The sequence below is a fragment of the Protopterus annectens genome, chromosome 5.part0 (assembly GCF_019279795.1).
Source record: "Protopterus annectens isolate FY-2018-M chromosome 5.part0, PAN1.0, whole genome shotgun sequence".
NCBI lineage: Eukaryota > Metazoa > Chordata > Ceratodontiformes > Protopteridae > Protopterus > Protopterus annectens.
Window position 1 is genome coordinate 1,847,805,885 of NC_056735.1, and position 18,224 is coordinate 1,847,824,108.

Genomic DNA, 18,224 nt, shown 5'->3' on the forward strand with positions numbered 1-18,224 from the left:
CTCCTCTGATTATGCTTATCTGAAGCAGGTAAGTTTGGCATACATTTTACTGACCACTGGAGCACTGTGCAGCCTCCCTGCCAAGAGATACATTTCATGAAGTCTCAACCAATGCTGGCATGTCTCTTTGACAAAGCAGTCATGATTCTTTAAATGTTTTCACCATTCACTCAAATGTGCATTACCTGATATTTAGCCTGTAAGACTTTTCCATTTTTAAAAAAGGATTCCGGTATTTCTTCTGATAACAGTGCTGGGGCTACTTATGTATAGCATCTGTCTTTATAGCAGGCCATGACATGATTATCAACTTTCTTTTTTTCCTGTTAAAATGATTAATAATACTTTTAAGTACACCCTGAACTAAAATATGAGGGGAAGAAGATGAGGTGGGTCTTACTGCTGAGTGGACTTTTTGTTTAGTATTTATATATCTCTTGTCTATAACTTTGGCACAGAATGAACTAAGTGCCCAATGCTTGCTCAGCTATCATGTAGGGCAGGAAGGTTGTTCATCTCCACACTCTGGGAAATCCCTAGTGGATGTTGGAGTATTAAAACAGGATGAAACAACACCCTCAGGCTGCTAGGACACCAGTACCAGATGGTGTTGATGACTACCCAGACTCCCTTCATGGCTAGCCCAGTCATTCTTCTCTAGGTCCACTGAATAAGCAATGAGCTCAGGCCCATTTAGAGACATTGTTGGAAGATGCAAGGGGAGGCTACGTAAAATAGATTTGACTTATTTTATTAAAATTATGCACCAGCTACAGGATAATGTTGTTTTAAAGAAACAGCCAGAAATGTGCATTAAATGTACTGAAGGAAGCATAGTCTCCCACTTACCATCCTATAACCAGTGGATAAGTAATGCAGAAGTATCATCTGGTGATTACACAATAACAAGATGGGCAGCAGACAAGGTATAGCTGCCCGTAAGTACAGGGCACTAGAATTACGCCAATGATCACACATTCAGAATGGATGAAATAGTCTTCATATCAGGGTTTCTTTCAGTGCTTTGTTAGGGAAATTGGAGCGATACACGGGGTATTGTCCCTCTTTACTTTCTCTTTAGCTGACACTGTTTTCTAAGCAGATCTACTTGAGTGGCCTTGAAGGGCAAAAAAAAGCCCAGGGAAAATCATTCAATTTAGCTGTGTCGTACCTCTGGAGAATCTTTGCTTTATGAGTATAGAGCTACATCTCACCTGAGGACTTCTTGTAAGCTCCTCTGCCTGAACAATATTTGTGAATAAGTCTGGGTGCCTTACACAACTACAGATTTGTCAGCTCTCTGTCATGTAGTGTTTTTTTCAATGATTCATTTAGTGTAACTGTTAACATCCCTGTACACGTTCACTTTGGAGCTGCCTGTCTTGCTTTCTGAACACCTGTAAGCAGTACAGTCTTAAATCAAAAGATACATTCTGCAGACATTAGTGCACAGAGTTTAACTCTCCCTTTTGATTCTCCAGGCTAATATTCTCTACATATTTCTTTCATCCTTTCCACTCTGTTTCTAATTTTCAGGTTTTCATTCTTTTCTGTTATGAAGCACCATAATCCTTCCCTACTTGAAGTGTAGATTCCCATTAATTCATACGAGTCTACAAATATCTAGCTGCATCCTGTGCCTGTAACAGTCTGTGACTAGTCAAATAAAGCTAGTATGGTAACAGCCAGCATTTATTCTTATTTATTCCACTTTAGCTCCATTAGAATTATGTTACTTACAACCTTGGTTAAGTTTGGTATAAACTACAAGCACAGAACTATATATGCAAATGTGGCTAATTCAAACCAATCAAATGCACAGCTTAGACAATATTACATTAAATATACATTACCTAATGTCTTCTGCAAATGATCGGCTTCACCTGTTTTTGGCACTTTCCATTTCCTCATTCCATTGCTGCTTAATTGCTGTTTCATTCCATCACCCCTTTGCTTTCTTTGAGATGCCACTTGCTTCTTATTAGCTATTCCAGGGAGCAAGGTCTTCATGAGGAATGAGTCAAAAGAGGCCAGGAGCCATCATCTTGTGGCAGCCAGTCCTTAACTAGAGCAAGTAACATGCAATGACATCAGTGTGCATGGTGCATGCTTTTACACAGCATGCACTGGACTGTCCCCCTTCCTAAAGCTAAAACTGTACCTGCAAGGCCCCAGGTGTCACATAAACAAATGCATGCTTTTACACAGCATGCACTGGACAGTCACCCTTCTTAAAGCTAAAACTGTACCTGCAAGGCCCCAGGTGTCACATAACCAGATGCATGCTTTTACACAGCATGCACTGGACAGTCCCCCTTCTTAAAGCTAAGACTGTACCTGCAAGGCCTCAGGTGTCACAGAAACAGATGCATGCTTTTACACAGCATGCACAGGGCAGTCACCCTTCCTAAAGCTAAAACTGTACCTTGCAAGGCCCCAGGTGTCACAGAAACAGTTTGAAACTCCTGCATACTTCCATTCAGGACTGTTGATCTAGTGAATAGATGCTTCATTTTATCACGTGCAGCCAACACGTCCAGTGGCCTGGGCTTATGCCAGAACATGGATCCCTGGCATCACAGACAGATGTCCTGCCTTTGCAATAGCAGACTGTCTGATCAGCAGTAAATGATTGGATGCTATTACTGTTGTATCAGCATGTTTCAAATGCAGCATTATTCCTCATTTCACCCCTGACAAAAGGTGCATCGCTCAATGATTTTTACCTGCTAATCAAATTAGTATAAATAAACTTATACATACCTAAAATAAATCTCCTAAATTCATGTGGTGGGTGGTGTCTTTTAAAAAGAGCTACATCATACCGTTGAGTGAACTGTTTAAGAACAGAGGAAATGTGATGAATGTACTTATTTGTTTGGTTGCTGATTTGTTTTCATTGTCAGACTGATAGATTCATGGGACAGTTTTCCAAAGTCTGTGCTTTAAGATAGAGAAAGCATTTGTAAATGCAGAGAAAGTAATCTTTTAGTTGTGTAGCATCCACAGCTGATCTAGTGTGCTGGGAAATGAAAACACTTGGTGGATTAAGGGATCATTATCTGCAATTAGATTCCATGTTTGTATGTCTTTCTACAATTAGCATTTATGCTTTATAAAGACTGATGCATATTCTGCACTGTGTTTTCATTTTAGGTAGCAGTAATGGATATGATCCAGAAGATTCACACTCTGTTAAAGCATTGCAGTTAACTCATCAGAAGGCAACAAGAACAAACATGAAATCACAGTCTCCAGACTACATCTTAGATGTTTTACCCAAGAAGCAAAATCCTGACTCTCCTGGCAACCAGGAGGCCGAAGTCAGTGAAAAGTGTTTTATACAGATTATGGGCATGACATGTGCATCATGTGTCTCGTATATTGAGAGAAATCTAGTAAAGAAAGATGGTAAGTTACAGTGAAACTGTCTTCACATTGCTTTCTGTTTTTAATATTCCTTTTATTAGCCAGAGACACCGAGCATACATTTCACATTTCGATGTTTAGTGCACGAGCATCACTATGCTAGTGAGGCAGTTAGCACGGCTGCACTGCAGTGCTTGGTTCTGCAGTTCAGTTCATAGTCGGGTACTTAGTCTGTGGAGTTTACATATCTACCTTATGTAAATGTGGGTTGTCACTCATGTCTTTGGCTTCATCCAGCATCCTAGAGACATATAAACTGACAAATTGTCAATCCTCCATTACTGGGTGTATGTGTACGTGTGTGTACATGTGCGTACGTGTGTGTGTACAAGCGTGTGTCTTTGTGTATGTGTGTATGCCTGTGTGCATGTCTGTCTGTGTTTCCTGTGGTGGAATAACATACTATCTAATACTGGTTCTGAGTTGTGCCCATCGCTCAACAAGATACGCTCTGTATCCCCTACAGCCCTGAATAGAACAGAATAAAGGACATATCGGTGAATAAATGAATGTTCGGGTGGGTACTTAGTGCAGAGTGGAAAAAAAGAAATTTCAAAATCCCAAAATCGGTTTCAGAATCTTGAGATCTTGGAATCTCAAAATTGTAAACCCCCCAAAACACCACCCAACACACTAAAACATGTGTATGCAGTGGGCAAGCCCCCCTACATCCCACATGTGGGGGACTGCGCCCCACACACCCCCCGCAACTTAAATATACCACCTCTGAGATTGCACTACAGCGAGGACGAGGGAAATCTCCCAATCCATGCTATATGCCGATCTCCATTCAGGATTTTGAAGTTTTGAAACTTCGAACATATGATCTTCGATTATATGAAATTCAAGGCTTTGAGCTTAGAAATTCTGAAGAGAACCCATATATATATATATATATATATATATATATATATATATATATATATATATATGTGTATATATAGTTTATTCTATCTGCTCAAGCAATACCATGTATTCTTTCTTATGAAAACCTTCAAACCAAGTTTGTCATCTTTCTTATCATGTGACTAGCAGTACCATCTGGCTAGAAGAGACTATATCGTTTGTCTGATTTATTTTATTTTATATTCATATTTATATCATCATTTTGAATCCATTGAAAAGTATTAACAGACTGAAGCCAAGTATTACAGTACTAGTTGTCCTTGAATGAAGACCTCAGTTGTTAAATTCAAGCCAGTATTATTAAAACAAACAAGCAAAAAAAAAGAACCTCATAACTGACTTAGCCTTACATGAGTATGATTTCACTAAATTATATATACACTTACTGTGTTAGTATGCAAACCTTTGATCAGTGTTACTGCACTTGTCCTAAGTCCATGGAATGCTATTACTGTTTAGGCTCTAAAGTTTCTTTGATTTGCATCTACTACATATGACCACTGTTCCAGACCAATGCTGTCTTTTGCTTTGCAAGTATTCATACTCTGACACATCATTCTTTTAACTGAGTGAGGAAGCAATTTCTATTATATCAAAGGCAGTTGATTTGGCCTGAGCTTTTATATTCCAACTGTTGAATTATGCTGGGAAGTTGTGATAGTTTAACTGTTATCTTCCTGAAGAAGAGAGACCACTTCTCAAAGCTGCATACATTTCAGTAAGTGCTTTATACCTGAGCCTAGCGGGCTTGAATTTGGAATGTATTGCTTTGTTGCTCTTGCTGAATGCTGTGCATATTGTAACAATAATTTACACATGACACTTCTGTTTGATAGCTAAATATGTCTTAATAAAGAGCTAGTTGTAATTTAAATCACAATTGTTTAGTTGTCAAGTCTGATTAGAAGTCACAGTTAAATCCGTGATATTGTAATGTAAGGCATTCAGATGTGTGTGGACAAGATAAATATATGTAGATATCCTAACTTCACATAACATCCACATATCTTCAAATTGTTGATGTTATTTTCCTGAAACTAATCTTAAGGAAGTCTGAATTAACTCAGATATATAAAAAACTCATGGTACTAACTGCAGGATCTACATTCAAATGCATGGAATTTCCCAAGACTGTAGACCATTTCCAAATGGCAAAGCAGACCTCTATCATAAAAAGTACTAGGGAATGGAGGTTCCTAGACAAAATTCAGCAACAGCTCAATATCAGACATAATCACTTGTCACTACATGCAAAATATTGAAAGAAAGTATTAAATGGTACTATATGTTTGGAGACATGCTGGAGAAGTCTGTTTGCTACTATTCCCCTGATGTCTCAACTACAATACGGAACACCCTGTTCTATTGGGTTTCCATCAGCATCTCGAACACTGACAATATCGAATCCGATATTGTCACCTCAAGAATGTCGAAAGTGCAGAACGTCGAATGGGTAAATGGAAATCTCCGTAAGGGGAGATTTCCATTTACTTCAATGTAGTGCGGTCTCGTATGTTTAAGTAGCGGGGGTGTGAGGGGTGCAGGGGGACTTGCCCCCCTGCCTACACCCTTTAGTTTTTTATTTTTTTATTTTTGGGGGGGTTTGTATCGGCATTCGAAAATTGAATAGTTCGGTCATGTCAGTTCGACATTTAGTGATTCAAACTATTCAATTTTCAAAATGCTGATATAGACCCATTCTATCAATGGTATTTAGGTGGAGCTAAATTTACTTACAAATTGCAGTTTCTAGTAAACGAGTCTGCTGCAATGTGTCAGAGTGTACATTGTTATAAGAATTTTATATTTGTTTATAGTAATTTCTTTTTTTCAAACTCCTTTCTCCTCCTGTAGTGGGGACTAAGTTTAGATATAAGGGGCCAAGACTTGAGCAGCAGTTTTTGACAAATTACTTTGCTGTGGTGTTCTGGCGTGCACTTTGATTTTTTTGTGTGTCAACATGTTTTTATAAATTTTTCTTCTTCAGAACTCATTCTGACTGCCCATACTCTGAGTAGGGAGAAGAATACTTATTACCAGGTTATTGACTTTCTACTGGTGCTTCAGTCCCAAAACTGAAACACTCATTGTTAGGTGGGGCAAACTTTGGATATAAAGGGCTGAGATGCAAGCAAAAGCTTGTGAGTGGCATTGTAGCTAGGCAAGCAAAGAATCAAAGATCATAGCATCTTCATACTATTGCACAGAATGTGAGGGATACAAAACAGTTCTGACTTGCTTATTTGGAATAGGCCAAGAGGAATAATACTCCGCATTAATTTAACTCATCAGTGCCTACTAACAGTCAGTTAATAAGGGATCACATTCCTATTTGTTGGTATGTAACACTTCCCATCATATATTACAGTTGAAAATAGAAGCATTAAGTGTGAGACAATCTTTCAAATGAACAAATAAAGTAGCTTTTTGTATTTCTTGTTCATCTGAAGACATTTTCTCACATTTAATGTATTTAATCATGGCACTGCAAACAGCATATTCAACAATGCAGTTAACTGCAGAAAAAAAGCATTGTGTGTGTGGTCTGCCTTTCAAGATCTACCAGCTTGAATCAGACAAAACAGCCACACAAGCGGCACTGAAAGTATGATTAACACCACAGTACAATTGGTGCTGTGAGCATTAATGAGCTAAGGAACTTTATGAATACATAGTACATTTCAACTATTTTTTTTGTAATTGCTTTTCTGTTCGCTTCTGTCAACTACCAGCTCCCCTCTTTTAGGTTTTGGGCCCATTCCTGCCCCATTACTATGGTACCTTAGAGACCATAGGAAGGAACTAACAGAAACCTGGAAGAGGCCATCATCCAGGCAGGCATGGAGGCTGTTTATCAAGCCTTCTACATCTTTCTTAAGTATATCCACAGATTACAGTGCTCCTTTATCCCAAAGGCCTGAGGGTCTCATTTCCCACCCACAGATTAGTGAGGAACCCTCTAATTGTGTTCCGGCTGTGGAACTGCTCATAAATCTCACTCCACAAGACGTGTCATTTCTGAAACACAGTAAGGATTGTTTTTATTTAGAGATAGTAACTCTGCCCCTGGTAGCTGGTGCATATACCCATGTCACTGTAACACCCTGGGGCAGCTTCTCTCTGATATATGAATGCTCTCATATGTATACCCCATGAAGTCTGCATACAGTTATGCAAAGTGTTATGCCCCCTAACTATCACACTGCTTGTGAAGCATCTGTCAGCATAGATGCTGTTAGTGTAGTAGACCAGATCATTTCCCTCACATTAAATAAACAACTTAAAACCATATTGTTATCTTTCAGGATGGTGCAACCAGGGAACACAGGTAACCACATGAAGCACTGTGAAATCTCTCATAAGAAATTTCTATTTTCTATTTTCCTGGTATCCCAGATAGACAGGAAGGGATTATCAAATGAGGAAAGAAGAAATGCTGAGCCTAACAGCAGTAATGGAGGAGTAGGCTTTAGGCTTTTTAAAAATGTTACTTAAGGAAGAAGAAAAAAGAAGGTTAAACTCCACTACAATTACAATTTTCATGTTAACCGCCACATAGTCTAATATATAATGAAGCAGATTTTTTCTTTCCTTGTTAGTGATATATACATATAATGCTGTAATTCTATAAATATATACAACTAACAAACTTCCAAAACTAGGAGGAAAAACACAGAGGCAAACCCGGCATTTGAGCGCTTTCATTCTTTAATGTAACAAGAACTTTTTCAGGAATAAAATATCCACATATTTCAAAATTTAGAAAACCATCTGCCAATAAAAAAATCTTTGTTTCATGTAAACGAATAATAAAAATTAGTTACCAACAACAACCAAGGAAATGTAGCAGTAATAAAAATGCAATAAAAACAACTCAACCACTCCGTGTAAGGATTCTGGATGTTTCAAAGATTTTTTTTTCAAATATCTTTATTAAATTTGCACATATGACAAATGCAATCTTACATTTATATAAATGAAAAACATAGAAAATAATATCACTTTAGTTGCAAACAGTTTACATCACAGACACCAATGAAACAACTGTAGTTGTAAACATTATACATCATTTATAAACCATCCAGTCATTGTCAGTTAAGGATTATATAGCTCATTCAAATCCTGCTTATATTGTTCCCACAAATCCCATTTTTTCCTTTGTAGTTTGCTCCTTCCCTTTTCTAAAGATCTCAATTCCAGTTGTTTTATCTCTGTTACTATATTCACTACTTTTAGTAAAGTTGGTCTAGACTTTGATTTCAATTTTCTAGTAATTGCTTTTTTGGCAGCCACTATAATTAGACTCAGCAAGGCTTTACTATGTCTAGGCAATTCTGATTTTGTAGCATAACTCAAAAAAATAATCTCCCCAGTCAGTCCAGTCTGCTCACCCAGCATCTCCGACAGAGCAATATGCAGGAAATCTCAAAAGTCTGCCAGCTCACCACACTTCTAAAAAATATGCTCCCAGCTACCTCTTTCTTGCCAGTCACACCTTCAACATTTGCTATCCATTTGAGGAAAAATTCCTTGGAGTCTTCTTGGATATAAAAATACCTGTATAAACACTTCCAGGCAAAGATCCTTTGTTGCATATTTGGGAGATATACATATAGCCTCCCGTTGTCTCTTTATGAATTGCTTATCCAGTTTCTCTTCCTAATCCTTTCTAAGCTTCCCTGATTGAGTCTTATAATTATCATGTAATATTTTATATACTTTACTAATTATTCCTTTTTTATGGCAGCTTCTGTTCTAGATTCTATTAAAAACTCTACCAGTGCTGGTCTTTCATTTAGGAGCCCCCTATTTCTTTCCCTTTGCCTATACTCTATCAATCCTTGATAGGGAAGGCAATCTCTAACCTGCAGTCAAAATAAATTCTTGGCTTCTTCCCATTCTATTACCTTTCTCTTTCTAGTTATTTGCTCCCAATGCCTTGGTTCCTATGCCAGTTTTCTCCAATAAATTCCAGCCCCCTCTTGCCTATTATCTGTATCCCTGACCACAGGCAACCCTACCAGCAAAATCTCTTTTTTCTATTCTCATGCTGGTTTGGTTCTTAGAATACTCCCTGCTGTTTTATCAATATAATACTCCATATGATTTTGGTTGTTCTCCTTAAATGTCTGCAACCAAAATTCCAATCTCTCCTTATTTCTTGATCTTCCTCCCTGTGTCAGCATCATTCCTTTCCACTTTGAATTATAGTTTTCTGCTTGTGCTATGTATAAGAGCCTTAACTGTGTTGCACTAAAATACCCCTTCAAATTAGGCAGTCCTAGTCTACCTTTTTCTATTGGTAGAATCAGCTTATTCCACTTGACCCTTGCTGTCTTCCCTTCCCAGATAAAATCCTTCAGCTCTTTTTTAATTGCTATCCACAGCTTCTCCAGTTGATAAAAGTTTGGCTGACCTGTGTATAAGACTAAAGGGACTAAACACATTTTAATGGTTTGTATCTAAATATCCATATCCATATAACAAAACTTCCAGTTTCTCAATTTTTGTATTATCTTTTGTTTAGTCTCTTCCCACATATAATTAGCTGCCACCACAGAGTCATTTCTAATCCATACTGCTAAATACTTCATTTTATCATGTCCCCATAAATATGGATATTGTTGGACCAATTTGTATGTGGGTACATAATTCATGGGTTTATATTATATTCTCGAAAGCCAACAATGTCGAATCTGACAATGTTGACACGAGAATATCGAACGCTCAGAATCTCAAGCATGTAAATGGAAATCTCCGTAAGGGGAGATTTCCATTTACTGCAATGTAGTGCGGTCTCAGAGTTGGTATATTTAACTAGCAAGGGGTGTGGGGGATGCAGGGTGGCTTGCCCCCCTTCTTAAACCCATTAGGGTACTTTTTTCTTTCTTTTTTTTGTGTTTTTATAAGGTCGATGTTTGACAACATCGACCATATGGTGTCGACCATATGTTGTTCGATGTTTTCAAACATCGATCTTATAATATAGACCCTAATTTACAGCTATTGCCTTTGTTTTAACTTCATTAATTTTGTATCCCGAGAAGATTTGAAACTGTCTTAAAATGTTCCACAGCACTGTAATGTCCCTTTCTGGTTTTGTCATGTATAAAATAATATCATCTGCAAATAGAGCCAGCTTTTCCTGACTGCCATACTAATTATATCCTTGTATTTCTGAGCCCCTTATTTTCTTTGCTAGTGGTTCTAAATATAATGCAAACAACAAAGGGGAAAGCGGACAACCCTGCCTGGTTCCCCTACTCAAGCAGAAATTATCCCCACCCACGTTAACTTTTTCCTCCGATCCTTCATATAGTCTTCTAATCAACCTTACAATTGTATCAGGGAAAGCAAATGCTTCCATTGCCCTGCTCATGAAGTCCCAGTCTACTCTGTCAAATGCTTTCTCTTCATCAAGACCCAATAATAAAAGTGGTACTTTCTTACATTCTGCTTCCCTCTGGATCATCAATGTTCTGCTAATATTGTCAAATGTTTGCCTCCCCTCCACAAAACCACACTGATCCATATCTATCAATTTTGGTATCACTTTTGCCATTTTTTTAGCCATTCTAGACATAAACACTTTATAATCAAGGTTTAGTATTGAAATGCGCCTGTATGAAGTTGCATCCGATGAATCTTTACACTCTTTAGGTATTACCATTACCACCGCCTTCTTCCAGGATGGTGGTACTTCTCCTCCTCTTAAAATACTTTTAAAACCTTCCAGATCTTTATCAGTTTTTCCCTCCTAACTTCCAAACTTCCACAGGAATACCTGGGAATTTTCCTGTAGATTGCTTTAAAGATATGTTGTTAATGATTAAAGCAGAATTACTAATGTGATATTTATCTAAGCCACCTAAGCATACATTTAATATTAAGGGACTCATTCAGACCAGGGAAAGATTCAGCATTAAGTCGCAGCTGACACTTAAGTTCTAGCACCTCCATCAGTGTGTGTCAAAAATCACCAAAGAAAATATCTGTTTGTTCTAAAACAAAAAACCTAAACAGTTCAAAGTAATTAGGAGAAATAGTAGAAGAAGTGTCACTGTGAATGAACTCCAATCAAACACCAAAGTTACTGCAGATCTATAAAATGAGATGTGGTGGAGAAACACAGCAGATAAAAGATGATAAAATCAAGAACTGTTTATTAAGAGATAGGAAAGCGCATTCACACCATGTGTAAGTGCTTCATCAGACCACCAAAAAATCATCACATCCATTTAAATACTAAAGCAGCTTAGAACAATTAAGATACTCATCCAATTAAGCATGATTATCCTTAAAGTGACAAAACTTATAAAGCATTCAAATTAATATTTTTTACAATATATATATATATATATATATATATATATATATATATATATATACACACACACACACACACACACACACACACACACACACACACACACACACACACACACACACACACACACACACACACACACACACACACATATATATATATATATAGGATAAAAAACAAAAATAAAAATATCAATGTAAAAATGCATATAAAAAGTATATATATAAAGAAGACTACTTCAAAGGACAAGCTTTTAAATAAGGTTTTATAGAAGCTCTATCATTCAGACCTGGTGAATGGTCTGCTTGTAGTCTTAGTATCCATTTAAGTCCATGTTGTTCTGTGAGATTTTTTATATCACCTAGCCGTAAACTCTGTTGTATACATTCAATAACTCTAAAGTTAAAACTATGACTGTCACCATATTCTATTATATGTCTCGTACTTCTTTCTAAGTCTCTATTCCTTCTAGCTGCTAGATGTTTTCTAGCATGTTCTCTTAAAGTATGATTTGTCATACCTATATAGAATGAATTACAGGATAAGCAAGCAGCTAAATATTTAACATTTTTAGTGGTCCAAGTAGCACTAACATTAAATTCAAAATGCTTAGCTCATATGGGATGAACAAAAACTTTATCTTTAGCTAGCACATGACATATATTACAATGACCACAAGGTTTAGTGCCATCGTACTGCAGTTGTTCAGATACAGTTGAGTTAGAGTAACATAACAACCTTTTTATGTTCCTTTTATTCTTATAGCAGAAATGTGGATAGTTCCCCACCACATGTTTTACATTATCATCGCATTGTAATATAAACCAATAATTTTTAATTATCTCACGTACTTTATTCATATCACTTGAATACTGCAATCTAATTGGAACTGTCTGATTGTGTTGACATCTGTCTTGATTAGAATAATTTATGTTAGTCTTATGTAACACATACGGTTTAGCTCTATTCTGTCTTAGCAACATTACTTCACCGGTAGTTTTTTTTACTTCCTTCTTTTTATACTGATGCTCTAGTAATTCATTTTGAAAAAGCGCTATATTTTGTTGAAACTTCTCATCATTAGTATTTAGGTGTGAAATTATGCATACCTTGACCTTTCATAATACTATTATATATATATGAGATGGATGCATGCTATGTCTATGTAGGATGTTATTTCTTCTACAGCTTTTTCTATACAATTCTGTGTTAAAATTACCATATGAATCCATTTTTATAGTAACATCCAAGAAATATATGGTGGACACAGAACTAGAATAACTTGTTGTGTCTTTCGGCTTTTCCCGGTTACGGGTCGCCACAGCGGAACTCCGGTCCGCTAATAATTGGCAGTTGATTTTTACATGCTGAGTTGCCAGCCCTGACGCACAACCTTCAACGAAGGTACGCCCATTCATGCATGTCTCCACACAGAAGACACTCTAGCTGAGAATCGAACAGGACAACGTCTTACTGTGAGGCGACAACGCTACCGCAGCACCACCACTGCAGTTCAGAACTAGAATAACTAAAGCTCAGAAAGTTTGTAGTATTGTGTAAAAAGATTATAAATTCATCTAATGCTTCTAGAGAACCTGTCCATAATATAAACAAATCATCTACAAATCTCTTATATAAGAATATATATTCTAGAAATGCATTATTTCTTAAAACAAGTTCTTCTTCCCAGTAAGTTAAAACCATATTGGCGTAGCTATTGGCACAAGGAGAAATTTCAAAGAATGGACTGGTTAGCACATTTAGGTGTTACCACATTTATAATTATTCAGGAATAACTTTAACCAAGGAGCATTTTCTGTTATTTATGAAGGGGTTGAGATATGTGCCAGCTAGAGGCTTTGATTACACAGACACCATTTTGGAGTTAAAAATATACATGAGAAAACTGAATTTAGCTTTCCTGTTTAGGGACCATGATGAACTTATTAGTCTTACTAGGAACAAAGAAATTAAAAACAAGAGTGTAAATAACCCACCAATGGACCCCACCCTAAATGTTTTTGAGAAGGCTGTGACTGAGGATTTATATGCTCTAAAATTAAAAGAAAAAAACGAGTTTTTCATATAAAATCTTAGTGGGGAAGAGATGAGATTACTTGAACACTCAGAAACAACTAGACAATTAGGATTATGCGCCCAGATAAAGGGGGCGGGATGGTCATCTCTGATGCTTTACATTATTCCAAAAAATCCTAGAGATGTTACATGACACTAGTGTATATACCCATGTTTCACTTAATGAAGTCAACATTAGTTACCGAAGAATAGATTATTACTTGGAAGGATACTTATTGGATGAGCACATTACACCTGAAATGTACAGCTTTTTGAAAGTCAAAAACCCTATGGCGGCTACCATTTTTGGGATTCTGAAAACCCACAAGGGTTTAAGTAATTTAACATTTCGGCCAATAGTAGCAGGACAGGGGTCAAAAACTTACCCTTTTTTTATTATTTTATTTATTTATTTATTTATTTTACATTTGTTGACCGGGCTAGTCCAGCTGGATTAATGTCCATTTTCAGTGGAGGCCCGGGGAGAAAAGCTCCTCAGGTTAGATACAATATTGGAAATACATAAGAAGACATAGTACAAGTGTGATTATACAAAGGAAAAATGAACATACAAATATTATAGATTTTAATTAATTCAGAACAATCCTAGCAAAAACAATATAATAAGGTATGAGATCATCATTTTTTTTTTTTGTTTGATATGTAATATTTACAATAAATAGGGGTAATATATCGGTTGAAGAAGAAGATAAAATCCAAGTGGATAAGAAAAGTTTATGATAGAGTTAAGGATGCCAACAGGCTAGTCTGGGTTGCTACAAGAGCAAAGCCAGAATTTGTTAAGATGTATTAAAAGTTGTTTTTTAAAGAGTGGGAGAGTATGCAAAGAGGACAGATCAGATGGAAGATTATTCCATACTTTACCTACTGAGTTAGAAAAAAGGCAGTTGCCTGCAGAGTTCATAGTTTTGGTAATATTAACAAGTAATTTGTCAGAGGAACGTAGTTGTTTCAGGTTGATATAGGGAGTCAAGAGTTTGGAAAGAGCTGGTGTTTTAGAAGGTTGGTATAGAATTTTGTGTGCAATTAGGAGTTGTTGAAAAGTAAGTTTATTAGGGAATTCCAGCCAGTGTAGTTGTTGTAGGTTTAGACAGTGGTGAGTTCTGAATTGTGATGTGGTGGCAAAGCGGGCAATATTGTGGTAAGATGTAGTGAGTTTCTTAAGGTTGCTTTTAGATAGATTAGTGTAAATAGGAGATGCATACAAAAGGGTAGAAATAAGATGTGTTTGGGCTAGGGTTATCTTAGTTTCAGGTGTGAGGAAGGACTTTATTCTGTATAGGGATCCAATCTTTTTGTTAAGGGCTTTTATTGTGTTGTTGATGTGACAATCAAAGTTAAGGTAATTATCAATAGTAACACCAAGAAGTTTAGTTGAGGAGTCAGGAGAAATAATGGTGTTATCAGATGCAGTAATACAGAAGTTTAACAAAGTCGAGGTAGGTGAGAAGAGTAATAATTTAGTTTTTTTTGGGGTTAAGGAGTAGACAGCGATTGGAGAACCACTGTTCAACAGTTGAGAAGGCTGATTGTGTTTGAAACTGGAGTTCTGTTTGAGAAGAGGCAGTGCAAATTATAGTGGAATCATCTGCATATTGTATGCAGGTAGTATTAGGAATAGATGATTGAAGGTCATTAATAAAGATGGAAAATAAAAGTGGGCCTAGGATAGACCCTTGTGGAACTCCTAACGAGATAGGGAGGAGAGCAGAGAGAATTTTTCCAGAGTACGGCTTGCTGACGATTGTCAAGATAGGAAGAAGGAAGAGGGCTCCAGGGCAATAGATTTTAGTGTGTGCAGAAGAAGTGTATGATTTACCATATCAAAGGCTTTTGATAGGTCTATGAAGAGAGAAGATGTAAGATTATTGTTATTACGGTTTAGGTTTATTGTGTTGGTGAAGGAGAGAAGAGCTGTGGTAGTACTGTGAGCGGGTCTGAAACCATGTTGAGTGTCTGCCAGAAGGCTATTATTGAGGAGGTGGTTGAGTAGTTGTTTATGTATGCATTTTTCCATGATTTTAGCTAAGGGGATAGAAGTGCTATGGGACGATAGTTGGAGAAGTCAGATTTGCCTCCTTTATGGAGGGAATGATATGTGATACTTTCCAGATTGCTGGGACATTACTTTTTTATTGATCTGTTTATTAAGATAGAGACAGGGTAAGCAATGGCTTTTGCTGCTAGTTGTAGGAATTCGAAGCTTATCTGAAGGGGTGGTAGGTTTAAGTTTTGGATAAGAGATTGTATATAGGAGGTAGATACAGGTTGTAGTTGAAGGAGGAATGGTATTTATTAAGGTATTTGGAGGTAGTTGAGAAGTATCAGGAGATAGTTGGTTGGCTAGAATTTGTATAGAATTGGTGAAGAAGGAATTAAAGTTATTGGCTGTTAGTGTGGGATTATCAGGGTCAGAATCCTGAGGGTTGGTGTAATAATTTGCCCAGGGGTCAACAGACTGTTGATGCTGGACCAGAATTTTTGGGTTCCTTTTGGTTTTTTGAAGTTGAAAGTAATAGTTCTTTTTGTCTGTAAGAATATCTAAACTTTTGGTGGTCTATTTGACTATTTATGCCAAGATTTATTTCTGAGGGTGATTTTATGCTTAGTATTTGTGGTTAGCCAGGAGCAGTTTTAGTTTTAGTTCTAATGGTTCTTGATTAAGAATTGCTAAGAATGTTGAGTTGAAGTGTTCCACTGCTTTGTTGAGTGGGGAGATGTTTTAGGGGCCCAATGACATTGGAAAAGTTCAGCCTGAAACTGATCAGGGTTAAAATGTTTCTTTGAATGAAGGGTTCTAAAGGTTGTGGGTAAGGTTAAGTTGGTTTTGCTTCTATTATAGGTTAGTGAGTGGTCACTAAGGTCATGAAGAATACCTGTTTGGTAGGTTTGCAGGGGGTATTAGTGAGGATCCAGTCTAAGGTAGAAGCTTTATTGTTTATTTTATTGGTTCTAGTGGGAGTATTGATAAGTTGTTTGAAGCCAAAGAGGTTGATATGTGAGGTAGGGTAAGCATTGTTACAGGAATGCCAATCTATATTAAAGTCACCAAGGACTAGTGTTTCTTGTGGAAGTTTGATAGAGAGTTGGTAGAGTATATCTTCAAGGGTATTGATGTTATTTCCAGGGGGGAGATATGCACAGATGATGTTAATGGCTTTATTGGTATTAATTTGTATTTTAGAGCTAATTACTTCAGCAGAGTTATTTTGAGTAAGAGTTAGGTCTAGAGGAATCAGTTTAAGTTTTGCTTTATGCAGGATGGCTACACCGCCTCCTTTCCTATTAGTGCGATCAAGCCTAATAATGCTATAACCAGGTGGGGTATTTCGATGTCTTTAATTGAGGGTTTTAACCAAGTTTCTGATAGGCATAAAATATCAAATTTCTCAGTTTCAAGAAGGGCATGGAGTTGAGTAATTTTGTTACAGATACTACGTACATTAAGATGGGCAATAGACAAAGAGTTTGAAGGTTTAGAGTAAGAGAGGGATAAAGGTTTAGTTAGGTTTTGTTCTATGATGGTTGTAGTATGATGTGGACCAGGATTGGGGTGAATATCACCATCTTGTAGTAAGTGGAGAAGAGTAGGATATATCTTTGGTATAAGATTATAGTGAATGCCATTTGTTTTTTTGGTATAGGTTTTTCTGAATTTGCAGTGTACTAATCTGTGATATTTGGCTAGAAGGTAGATGGACTGAGAGTGTGATTGGAAATAGGATGAAGATGAAGATGTTGTCAATGTGGAGGTACCTTTAGAGGGCAGTGGTGTAGAGAGAGTCTGTGAGTATTCGTATGAAGTTATGATGTAGGAAGTTACAAGAGATGATAACAATAGTAAAAAGATGAGTAGTCTTAGTGAAGCAGGTATAGTTAGTGTGGGCATAGTGGTATCAAAGTAGTTATGCAGAGAAGAAGAGAGATGAAGTAAAAAAAGAGAAATAAGAAGTTAAAGAGGGTGGGGAAGGAGGGGATATATTGTGGTATAAGTAGTGTTTAAGAGTGGGAGGTGGAGTAATAATGAGAAGAGAAGGTGTAATGAACTCAGAGAGTTATGTAGTGATTTGATTGGATAGGAGGTTTAAAGGTGTGTCCCTATTACAGATAAAGGTAGGACCCCTGGGTGGGTGGGAATTGGGGGTAGGGAGGGGAGTGAGAGGGCTAACGGAAAAAGGTCCAGGAGAAAACAATCAGTGAAGTGCTCAGAAAGAAGGTAAGTAAGGCAAGGGAAGTAAATGTATTTGGTGTCAAAGGAGCAAGTAGAAGTTAGAAATATCAGAGCAAGTGGGAAGAGAAAAGTGGAACAGAAAGGGATGACAGTAGGTAAGATAGAGGTAGAGGAGGTTTCAGAGGAAAAACCCTAGAAGTAGGGCCACCTTATGACCACAGGGATATGTCAATACTTTCTGCTTACAAGGCTTATGGTTTAAAGCAAGGGGCAAGTAGCTAGGATATTATTGCC

General features: G+C 37.1%; 1 protein-coding gene across 1 annotated transcript in view; it reads left to right on the top strand.

The window, feature by feature from the left end:
• Positions 1-18,224, top strand: part of ATP7B (ATPase copper transporting beta) — a 649,813-nt gene that overhangs the window by 153,762 nt on the left and 477,827 nt on the right. Inside the window, exon 3 of the mRNA XM_044071673.1 lies at positions 3,157-3,411. Coding sequence (XP_043927608.1) covers positions 3,157-3,411 — 255 coding nt within the window. The remainder of the gene's footprint in view (positions 1-3,156; positions 3,412-18,224) is intronic.